At 34.9% G+C, this 10,758-nt stretch overlaps 4 protein-coding genes and 1 long non-coding RNA gene across 16 annotated transcripts in view; 3 read left to right on the top strand and 2 right to left on the bottom strand.

Moving 5' to 3' along the window:
* Nucleotides 1-1,264: 1,264 nt before the first annotated feature.
* Gale (UDP-galactose 4'-epimerase) lies at nt 1,265-3,934 on the top strand. Its single transcript, XM_033471228.2, has 7 exons — nt 1,265-1,768; nt 1,992-2,144; nt 2,290-2,408; nt 2,474-2,764; nt 2,843-3,023; nt 3,102-3,386; nt 3,446-3,934. The coding sequence occupies exons 2-7, from the start codon at nt 2,015-2,017 to the stop codon at nt 3,499-3,501; spliced, it is 1,062 nt and encodes a 353-aa protein (XP_033327119.1). The 5' UTR covers nt 1,265-1,768; nt 1,992-2,014; the 3' UTR covers nt 3,502-3,934.
* Nucleotides 3,935-4,381: 447 nt separating this feature from the next.
* Nucleotides 4,382-5,583, top strand: Blos2 (biogenesis of lysosome-related organelles complex 1 subunit 2). Its single transcript, XM_033471241.2, has one exon. It carries the CDS (start codon nt 4,559-4,561, stop codon nt 5,054-5,056), a length of 498 nt encoding a protein of 165 aa, XP_033327132.2. The 5' UTR covers nt 4,382-4,558; the 3' UTR covers nt 5,057-5,583.
* On the bottom strand, nt 5,223-7,742 carry EloC (transcription elongation factor elongin C). 6 transcript variants are annotated; one of them, XM_033471242.2, is made up of 5 exons: nt 7,598-7,739; nt 7,049-7,113; nt 6,794-6,862; nt 6,423-6,613; nt 5,223-6,345 (listed from the first exon to the last, which is right to left on the bottom strand). In XM_033471242.2, exons 2-5 carry the CDS (start codon nt 7,079-7,081, stop codon nt 6,204-6,206), a joined length of 435 nt encoding a protein of 144 aa, XP_033327133.1. In that variant the 5' UTR covers nt 7,082-7,113; nt 7,598-7,739; the 3' UTR covers nt 5,223-6,203. The 6 variants fall into 6 exon arrangements, with proteins under 6 accessions (XP_033327133.1, XP_033327136.1, XP_033327135.1 ...); XM_033471245.2 differs by lacking the exon at nt 7,598-7,739 and adding an exon at nt 7,272-7,412; XM_033471244.2 differs by lacking the exon at nt 7,598-7,739 and adding an exon at nt 7,186-7,232.
* Nucleotides 7,698-9,556, top strand: LOC117220854 (uncharacterized). Its single transcript, XR_004490369.2, has 3 exons — nt 7,698-7,834; nt 8,075-8,244; nt 8,319-9,556. It is a non-coding gene; the product is annotated as an uncharacterized LOC117220854 (long non-coding RNA).
* Nucleotides 8,681-10,758, bottom strand: part of Fak (protein tyrosine kinase 2 Fak) — a 51,630-nt gene continuing 49,552 nt past the window's right edge. For all 7 annotated transcript variants that reach the window (XM_033471190.2, XM_033471191.2, XM_033471188.2 and 4 more), the window contains one exon: nt 8,681-10,732. The gene's annotated coding sequence lies outside the window, so the exon portion shown is untranslated. The remainder of the gene's footprint in view (nt 10,733-10,758) is intronic.

The raw sequence follows: 10,758 nt of genomic DNA, 5'->3' as shown, positions 1-10,758 counted from the left end.
CCACTGAATTTTGGCAAATTTTCGAGTTTTCGAAATCTTTTTCTGGCCTGTTATTGACTTGTTCTAAACTTACGAGAAAATTTTTCGAAAAATTTCCGATTTTCGAGATTTCAGTAGTACAAGTCAATAACATGCCAGGCAATGAATTTCAGGATACCTCCTCGGAAAATTATGTTCTCCTGATACTCGTAATATCAGTAGTACAAGTCAATCGCAAGCGAGAAAAAGCATAGCTAGATAACTCCTCGCAAGGAGGAGGAAGGGATTCAAGAAAAGATTAAAAATATATTAAATGAAGATAACGGGAGGAGAGTGGGAGAAGAGAAATGGATGGAGGAGATAGATGGAGATAAGAAAGGAAATGAGGGTGGAAGGTTATATTAATAATAAAAATATATTAATATATATAAGGTGAGAGAAGAGGAGGGGGGATGATTGTGGAAGAACTAGAGTAGCGGAGTGCAAATGGGGAAGAATGAGTGACAGGGAACAATTAAAACTAACTACATTGAAAAGACGTTTGGATTTAGTTTTAAAACTGTTGCTTTATTAGTATAAATTATTACAACGTATGTATGTAACAAGTCCAGTCAGAAGTTATGCCTGCGTACATAACGCAGTTTCTCGAAACAGATGTGGAGCTATCCATGCGGAAACGCTCAAGCTGCTAGCGAAAAGTTATCGATTCGATGCACGTTTTCGAATATGTGGCGCCATTCGTGGGGAAACGCTCAAGCTGCTAGTAAAAAGTTATCAACGCGTTGCTCGAGTAGGAAGCAGATGTGGCGCCATCCGTAGCGAAACGCACAAGCTGCTAGCGAAAAGTTATCGATCCGATGCACGTGTTTGAAGATGTGGCGCCATCCGTGGCGAAACGCACAAGCTGCTAGCGAAAAGTTATCGACACGTTGCTCGGATACGAAGCAGATGTAGCACCATCCGTGACAAAACGCTCAAGCTGCTAGTGAAATGTTATCGACCCTATGCACATGTTTGAAGAAGTGTTGCGCCATCCGTGACGAAACGCTCAGGCTGCTAGTGAAAAGTTATCGATGCGTTGCTCGGGTACGGAGCAGATGTTGCGCCATCCGTGGCGAAACGCTGAAACTACTAGCCGAAGAACTAGTAGTGCCATCCGTGGCAGAACGTTGAAACTGTTGGCCAAACACTTAGCTAATAGTTTAACAGATGGCGCTACAAGTCCAGCCTATCGCTATCCTTGTCGCACACTCAGCTGTCCTTCTCTTACTCATTACACAGCATGAAGATAGAAATACATGTATGAAATTTATTTACTTGGCGCACTATCAATGCTATGTAATAATGTATTATGTCATATCATAGGACTCATGTATTCCTTAAGTAGTGTTAAACGTTATGAATACATACAGTGGAATGGAGCATGTGTTGTTTCATATTGACAATGAATCTGAGAACAAAAAGATAGCTGCTCAGGATTGTTTGCGCTATGATGTGGCACCGTGAATTGTATCAAAATTTAATATACGTGCAATTAGAAGTGAATAGATCGTTTGTCAAAATTTTCATTACTAAATAATACATAGGAAATATAACCTCAACAAATTTTGTTTTTTTGTGAATTAATCATAATTTGAGGTAGTAATTTTGTGTTAAATTGACACTGACGTGTCAGAATTACGTAACTTTCTCCGAAGATATTGTTTTTCCTATGTGTCATTAAGATAAAGAATAGTCGGTTTCCTGCAGCCCAAAGTTTGGTTAAGTGTCTGCCTACGTGTCAAACAAGGTAAAAGATATATTTCTCATTTCCTGTGAATATATCTATAACTTTCGTATGTAGTGTTCTATTTAGCTACTTACACACGTGTGATTGAACTTGTAAATAAATATTATTACAATCAAATTTGTCCTGCACGGGATGTACATTCCATAACTTAACACGAAGTAAAATGTCAGAGTTCTTATTAATTGAAAGGTCTTTAATCCTTGAATGTTCTATTAACAATCAGCACGAAAAATATAAAAAGAAACAATGGGAAATGAATCTTGGAATGTGCTGGTGACGGGAGGTGCTGGTTATATTGGTTCTCATACGGTATTGGAACTATTAGCTGCCAATTTTAAGGTGGTGGTAATAGACAATCTTAGTAATACTTACAAAGGTAAGAAATGATGAATCTAATTACAATTGATATTCAGTGATGTTATATCATAATCTAATAAACTCGTATCTACCTTTATGGAAGTTACTTAGATGTCAACTTGCATTGTTACAATGTAATATTAATTTTTGTATTTGATTCACAGGCGACAATGATTTAAAACCAGAATGTTTACTGAGAGTAGAAAAATTAACAAACAAACAAATTATATTTATTCCTTGTGATATAACAAACATTAAAGAGTTAAAAGATATATTTAAGAAGGTATGATTGAGATTTTTATAGAAACCAAACATCCAACTGAAGCTACAGTGAATCTTACATTTTAGTATAAATATCATTGCGTTATACATTTTGCTGCTTTGAAAGCAGTGGGTGAATCATGCGAGAAACCGTTGGAGTATTACAAAACCAATATCAGTGGAACTCTGAATTTGTTAGAAACAATGAGGGAGTACAATGTAAAGCATTTAATTTATTCTAGTAGTGCCACTGTTTATGGAGTACCCGAAAAGCTTCCACTAAATGAAAATATGAAGACCGGTAATTGCACGAATCCTTATGGAAAAACAAAGTACATGGTTGAAGAAATTTTAAAAGATTTGTGTGCATCTGACGAGGTATAATTGTGTTGTCTCGTATTTCTATGTCTTGTGTTTTACAGTTTGAAGAAATAGTTTTAACAAAGATATTTCTAGGCATGGTCCGTCATATCTCTCAGATATTTCAATCCGGTTGGAGCTCATCCTTCCGGTCAGATTGGAGAAGATCCCAATGGAATACCTAACAATCTGATGCCATATATCGCTCAAGTATCTGTTGGAAAAAGAGAAATGCTACACATTTATGGCGACGATTACGATACCGTTGACGGAACAGGTTGGATCACTGGAAACATTAGTAGCAACGATTCGACATAAATATGCGGTACATATCTAATTGTAGTTCGGTTTACAGGCGTCCGTGATTATATTCACATTGTGGACTTGGCATCGGGTCATGTGAAAGCAATGATCTATCAAAAAACTAAAGATTCAAGTGGATTCAAAGCGATCAATTTGGGTACTGGAAAGGGTTATTCGGTGCTTGAAGTTGTCAGTGCCTTCGAAAAGGCATCTGGTCAGAAGATACCGTACAAAATTGTTCCACGTAGAGCAGGAGATATATCTGCCAGTTACGCGGATGCTACTATAGCTAATAAAGAATTAGGATGGCGAGCCACTAAGAATATTGATGACATGTGTAAGTGTGTTATCTAATCTGCAATGTATCTGTTATCTAGTCTGCAATGTATTTTTTAGGCGCAGATGCATGGATGTGGCAACAAAATAACCCAAATGGTTATAAGAAATATTAATTATAATTGCTAATGCATTTATCTGTTAAATATTGTTGTAATTGTTTTACCATTTTTAACGATACAACTCTAGTTATTTAAATACAAGCCATGGTGGTATCTGGTTACCAAAGTTTCGACCAAAGCTCAACATAAATGTATATTTATCTACTGATAAGCCATTCCTATGTTGAAATTGATTTACTTTCCATAATATGGTGTAGATATAGAATAATCAAAAACATTGATCTTTTATATGGAAGAAATGAGTACGTATTACTATTAAACTATTGTGCCATATGAATATGTATTGTGTATGTACACAACAAACCCACAATTGGATTCACGTTAAAAGCTGACAATATTAAATTAACAATATTAAAGTACAAAATGGAAATTTACATTACATTTGTACGTATTGTTAAAATGTGCAATAAATACCGATTCTATCGAGCATTGTAATCTATATCCCGAAATCTTGAAGTTTTAAATGGCAATTTTCAGAAGAATTAATTTAGTACGATTTACTCGCTTTTGTAATTTCGCGCGCTATTATGTTCTCCACGAACGTACTACGGGGACTGAGAAAGTTGCTGTTGTCGCATATATATTTGCTCCATTGGATAAATGGTCGCTTAGAAGGGGAAACCGGGCTCTATACAGCGTCAATTATTCAGTGGTTAAAGTTGAAACTGTTTAACTGTCGGTAACTATATCGGTAATTTTGTCTACCAATTTTATCATTTTGCCGCTATGATAATTAGCACTGTACGAATTTTAGAGCTTCCAGATTTCACCACAAGTGGCGCCACTGTTTACCTAGCAGTTGCAGCGTTTTGCCATATTACCTATTGGCGCTGTACGAATTCTGAACGGAGCTACTTGATTTCACCACAAGAGGCGCCACTATTACTTAACCAACAATTGCTAAGCTAAGCCCATCATTTTGTCTGCCGTGGACATCACTGACGATACTGACATACGTTTTTGTATACATACATGTATGTGCACTGCTTTTCCCTTTGAGTGAAATTCACTTTGATTATTTTCTTTTGAAGTGCAACTTGTTCGAAACGACATGACGTCAGTTCAAGACCCGTTGAAAGAGAACACACAAATAGAGCCTGTTCCCGGTGCGGACAGTATAGCGGATCGTAATTCGAGATGTGATTCACCGAAACGTGGAACTACGCTGTCAACTAGCACAAGTAGTTTCGAAGCTTTGGATCCTCACGATCCGAATCTGAGCCGTTTAGCGAACACGATGTTCCAGAAAACTGGCGAGTATTTGCAAGAAGAATTGACAGCCACGCACGCCGACTATCGTTTGTTGGAACGATTAAATAAAGAGACGATTGCCAAGTGCACCGAATTAAAAACCATATCCTCGAATGTAGCACAGTCGTTGGACTCGTTAAACGAGAAATATAAAAAATTACAACCTATTCTGGATAATATCAATGAGATTGATGATAGTGTGACGAAGCTAGAACAAGCTGCGTATAAATTAGCATCGTATTCAAAACGATTAGAAGCAAAGTTTAAAGACATCGAGAAAGATACCAGAAACAAGTGAACCTGTGATATGTAAATGTGCGTGTGTATGTAACAAACGTGTTGATTAGATGAATATACATGTATGTACATATATAATAAATGCATATACGATAGATGAACGAATCTATCTTACCGCGTAGTAAAAGACAAGTTTGTCTTTATGTTAAGCATAAATGTGCAATCAATTTGTGTACATAGTATTCTAGTATTATTTAATTACAATAGCAAGTCAATTTACATGTTTCTTTTCTCTATATGCATATCCAGGTTCAAAATAACGGCAACCAATTATTGTATTTATAATAAACGTATTTTGTATAATGATACTGTAAAAAATTAATGTGTTACATGCTGCCTTACGATATATCACATACTGTTTTCTTTTTTATAATTCCGTAATTACTCTAACTGTATTGTAGTCTACTTATCAATCTACTTTACTTGAAAAATATATAAGGTATTGTTACAGAAATTGTTAAACAATATTGTACAGGAAGTAATTTATACTATGCGCATAAACCAATAAATAATTATTCTTAAATATAATGGAAACTTATTGCTACAGAACCATATCCTGATTTCCATTATTCTCATCTGTATTCTGGTTAGAGGCTCTGTTAATTTACACGGTACAAACGATTGCAGCGTCGGGGATTATATATGTGTATATACATATATGTATGTATATATATATATATACACATATATACATATGCATGTATGTATCTATATATGTAATCGATATATGTATTGGCTGCTGATTCGGATTTCTTTGAATGCGATAATTTATTGTATCACCGATATATGTAATAAAGCCGAGTCAATCGAGTACAATCTCTCGATAAGAAATTACACGGTAGTTCTCTCAGGCAACTTGTTCTCTAAAGTTTATAATGGTTATGTTAAAGTACTCGAAACACGTTAATAAATTTTTCAATTCACACCCGCGGATCTCGTCATTTAATCGACTTAAATCATTTGTTTTTGAGATTGCATTATAGCACCGAATGTTTTAAAGTCACAAGTGTAAATTGAAGAACACAAGATGAATAGGTTCTTCAAGAAAGTGTCATTGCTGATTTGGCAAATCTTGAAGTACAAATAGTAACCAAAGCTTTTGTTAGAATCCAAATATAAATTCCATCTAATTGCTGGAATCGTTTGACTTAACAGTCTAAGAAATTTCCAGCCATCAATAGTTCCAATGCAATCTCGGGAGCGATTGGAAATTCTGGTATTTCTGTGCTGCTATGCGTATAACGTACTTTGTAGGTAAAATACATACATACTTTCTGTAATACGTGAGATCTGCAAGGAAAATATATATAGACGATTCAGTATATTTTTTCGTCAAAGAATTTTACAAAGAAATCTGTAGAACTTACGGAATTTCACGAAAGTTTACTTCATTGGCTTCATTTTCAGCAAACTGGCCAGGCCCGCTCAACATGGCTTTTATCGTTCCACTGGTTAAAGCATACTCGCGTCTTATAAAGAATTCGTGCCCATCGCTACTGACCAATTTGACATACATCGCATGTGGCCCTTCATAGCCACCATAAGCTGGTTTTCCTTCCTAAAATTTTAAGTAGCAATTCACTATTTGTTATCTCAAAGATATACCTACATATAATATCATTAATTCCAACTACCATACAACAGAATCTATCGTTAATGAACAGAAGACAGGATAAATAATTGTAGAAATAAAATAAAAAGATTAAGCAGCAAAACTTTAATTTGCAGAAATAGGTACCGCATGCAGGTCACTAGATGAACTGTCTTCTTCTTCTTCGCTGTTATTGACAGTTTCTTCCGCATTGGGCTTGATCCAAAGAAAAATAAACATTAATTAATCAATGAACTTTTTACCATGACTTTCCTGCTTTCCAATAGAGGAATCAATCAATTAGCAGCCCGATTGTGTACATTTCTTTTAAAATATATTTTAACATACCCCAATAGTCATGCAAGTGTTAGACATGCATAATATTTTAAGCAGAACACGTACCTTTTCCGCTTGCGTGTTCATACCGTTTGACATGTTTTATGAGAAGTTGCGTAGTATCGTAGTATCTGTAGAAGGAACGAGTCACATTATTCGTCGATACTTATTCGATCGTCATGTGTAAAATATATGATACATACTATGACGCTTCGTGTAAATGACAAATTAATTAATAATCATTGAACTATTATAAAGAATATTGTAATATCTTTGTTTAAGAATGAACCTATGTCTTTATCCTAGGTCCTATACCATCCAGTTCCATTCGCATACATATCTTTGTTCTTAACGAAAAGTCAGATTCCCGTTCCGTCATTTCGTGCTGATGAAAAGGTTATTTTAAACTCATACGTGTTACGAATTACGTAGGGCATTAGTGGAGAAACAGATGCACGAATGAAGTTATGCATCGACAGAAAAATAATTGGATATTCTTGCATCTAGGCTAAATTTTACGCTACGAGTTGAAATTGTTTCGATAGACTGGGAAAAAGAACTTTAACACTGTATCATTTGTCCCATACGATTCACACAATAACAAGCTATGCCTACCTCGGTAAAATGGAAATTCTTATAAAATTCAGACTTTTCGATTCACAGTAAAGTTTTCTAACAAGTGCAACAGCAATTAATATGGCTACTAAGAATGTCGGACGGATTTCGATAAGTCGAATCACGTTTCTCCATCTTCAGTTCAGCAGCGCTGGCGCTATCCGTTGGTAGATCAAAACTGGCGCGCAAATGCCCGTTGTTTCGTTATCTTAGAAATCAACAAATCTTAAAAAACAGGTATTCAATAAAGTTCTTTTATCGTTCGTAGTTCAGACAACGAATAAATGGTTTTTTAAAGCTCATCGAAACACGTCCGATCTTTTAAATATTTCGTATATGATTGATAAGATCGGTTTAATCTGTTCGCATAACGTCCGAAATTTCAAACGATGTTAAATGTAAACAATGCGATTCATTTGATACGATAATATAGAATAATAACATATAATCAAATACTTTGTATATCAATATTTTTAGACAACAACGAATACGATGGATGAGATTCGCGAAATATTGGAGCTGACCGTTATCAAAGAGTCAGATTTGCAAAATCTAACGCAAACATTATATTTCCCAATTGACAACAATTTGGAGATGTGCACAAAACTGTTGTAACGCGATATGAACACTTGCTAGAAACTATCAAGGTAAGGGGCAGGTATACTACAGTTTATATTCGATAACTTGTTATTATGTGTAACACTTTAGTTTAACATTTCAGAGAGAGGGGACTAAAGACATTATAGAAACAGAAACTTCTAATTCCTGTTTGCTAATACCAAATCTAAACTTATTCGAATAAATCAATGTATTTAGGTAGAAAATGCAAGCGTTACAAGTACTTCTGTATCAGTGGACAAGGAAGGAAGCAAATGGAGAAAGAGAAAAGGTCTACTACAGCAGAATCTATGTTCCGCCCTTTTTTACTTGTTACAAACATTTCTTTTGCATTTCAAGAACTTGACAATGGACAAACTAAATGTTAATACTCTGCTGATTAAATACGCTAGATGCTCGTTGATAAATGGAGTGAAATATTATAGCTCCAAGCACGGTAAATAGTCGATTGACAATTGTTCGTGATACTGAAATCATTCGCGCTGTTTATTTCGCTCGTGACCATGATACATAGTTACATTTACACAATTTTATAAATGTCTTTGAAATATTATTACGCACTGTGCTTACGTTTACGATTCGTCGTCTGGCCGATAACAGTAGCATGATCGATCGTCGTAGACTACCCTCGCTTTAACACTTATTCCCTTTTCAAAGAATTGCAATTGTAGTACAGAAAACAATTGCCTGCACTAACAATTACAAATGGCTCGTATGTTTATCGTTCCGTCGTCGATTATAAAATTTGCATCTCGTGTAATGTGACCGCAGAATTTTAGCCGCGAAGCTAAAATGAAAAAGCTTTTTAATAGTCTTATCAAGTTGATTCATTTGGTACAAGTAGTCCGATAAATTTATGAAAATTCGAATCACTCAATAATAGGACGATTTAATTGAGAATTCATGTTGAGGATATGCGCTTCCTAAATTTCGTTATCGCTGTGAATTTCATATTTCACGTACAGTCAATTTTATTTTTAATTTAATTTACATCATCATATATTGTGATATGCGACGCGGCGAAGTTATACCGCATAGAATAAATTTTGCAACGAAACCGACTATGGGAATCAGCGTGAATGCAATTCTGTCGAACAGAATTTAATTATAGTAATATTGTAATATATTCTGTACGAAGAATGAAAATTGTCTTATCGAATCTTGTCAAAATTTGATCAATTGTCAACGTCATTGTAAAATTATCTCTATTAGCGTATCATGTTTCTTTAATTTACGAATAAAATAGTGTCTTGTGCTTGCGATTGCGTAGCAACATCGAACGTCGTACTTGTATGTTATAGATCCTTGATAAAATGATTAATAAATATTAGTACACAAGCACACACGCCTTGGCACATTACTATTTAGAATCTTCATTGTTGTAGGATGATGCAGCATAGGAAAGTGCAATTGATCGGTGCGTAAAATTATTGAGAGAAAAATTAACTACAAAATCTCATATTTCGCGTTAAAGTAAATTTCTCAGAGAATCACGCGTAATAACAAATTCTATAAAAATGGAATACTTTATATCTATGGAATATTGGATAGATTCGTAAATGCATCGCACACATAGGCGCATCGTGTTGACAAATTGTCAATACTATTTTTACGCAAGGATGAAATTTTCTATAAATATGTATCTCGTAGGAACTGACTTGCCGTTGAAGAATGATTCGCTTTTCTTTTCTTTTATAAAACATTCTGTATAAATTTCGCAAATCGGTATGAATCGCTAAATAATTACCTAATAGAAATAACATTCAGTCCCGTTTTTTTTTTTTTACAATGTAATCACTCCCCATAGCAGGAAATAGACTATTAAATTATGAATTTGTAAAACAACATTGTAAGATCCGTGCCTTACATGAAATTAAACGTTTCGCGAGTTATTACCGTTTGAACTATTTGTATTTATTTATAAATATAATACACACACACACGAATTTATATATGTATATATAAATGCGCGTATATGTGTACGTATATATGTATATAGAATTATTTAACTACATACAGGGTGATGCAATAAACAGCTCTGAGGGATGATGGGTCGTATACAGTATACGCGATGTCGTTTCAACGGTAAGTCTTCTTTCACTTATTTTTTGTCAATTTGTAAACGAATAATTAATGCGGAGAAAGCATTCTTTTGTCGTGTTGGCAATGGGATTACGATGGTCTTTACGGTTAAGCGTGCCTCTTGCTTCACCCTGTATATTCGGTTGTTACACAACAACAAATTAACAATAATTCTAAAGCTTTGGAGTGATTTCCTTATTAGCTGTGACTTACTTCTCTAATGATACTTCTTCTACTGCTACGTCTAACGAATACTGTCCTATCTATAAGTACGTCTGGACAAAGTCTGTGTTTAGGTAAATATTAAAAAGAGGCTGTAAAGCACAAATACTAAATCTCCTGCCGCCGAGTTATGCGCGAGATGTAGTCGGGGGTAACTTGTACGATGTCGTCTATGTACATACATACGAACCTAAATATTTCCACGAAGTTCTCCTGAAACACGAACATCGTCAATAAAT

The sequence above is a fragment of the Megalopta genalis genome, chromosome 2, assembly GCF_051020955.1.
Source record: "Megalopta genalis isolate 19385.01 chromosome 2, iyMegGena1_principal, whole genome shotgun sequence".
NCBI lineage: Eukaryota > Metazoa > Arthropoda > Insecta > Hymenoptera > Halictidae > Megalopta > Megalopta genalis.
This window is presented reverse-complemented; position numbering and strand designations above follow the sequence as displayed.

What these genes read in the sequence shown, in the direction of transcription:
- Gale (XM_033471228.2), top strand. Translation starts at nt 2,015, where the DNA reads ATGGGAAATGAATCTTGGAATGTGCTGGTGACGGGAGGTGCTGGTTAT. An exon ending in TCTTAGTAATACTTACAAAG is followed by an intron (nt 2,145 to 2,289) that starts GTAAGAAATGAT and finishes TTTGATTCACAG; the next exon opens with GCGACAATGATTTAAAACCA. An exon ending in CGATACCGTTGACGGAACAG is followed by an intron (nt 3,024 to 3,101) that starts GTTGGATCACTG and finishes TTCGGTTTACAG; the next exon opens with GCGTCCGTGATTATATTCAC.
- Blos2 (XM_033471241.2), top strand. Translation starts at nt 4,559, where the DNA reads ATGACGTCAGTTCAAGACCCGTTGAAAGAGAACACACAAATAGAGCCT.
- EloC (XM_033471242.2), bottom strand. Translation starts at nt 7,081, where the DNA reads ATGTCAAACGGTATGAACACGCAAGCGGAAAAG. An exon ending in CATCTAGTGACCTGCATGCG is followed by an intron (nt 6,614 to 6,793) that starts GTACCTATTTCT and finishes TTAAAATTTTAG; the next exon opens with GAAGGAAAACCAGCTTATGG. An exon ending in GTAAACTTTCGTGAAATTCC is followed by an intron (nt 6,346 to 6,422) that starts GTAAGTTCTACA and finishes TTTTCCTTGCAG; the next exon opens with ATCTCACGTATTACAGAAAG.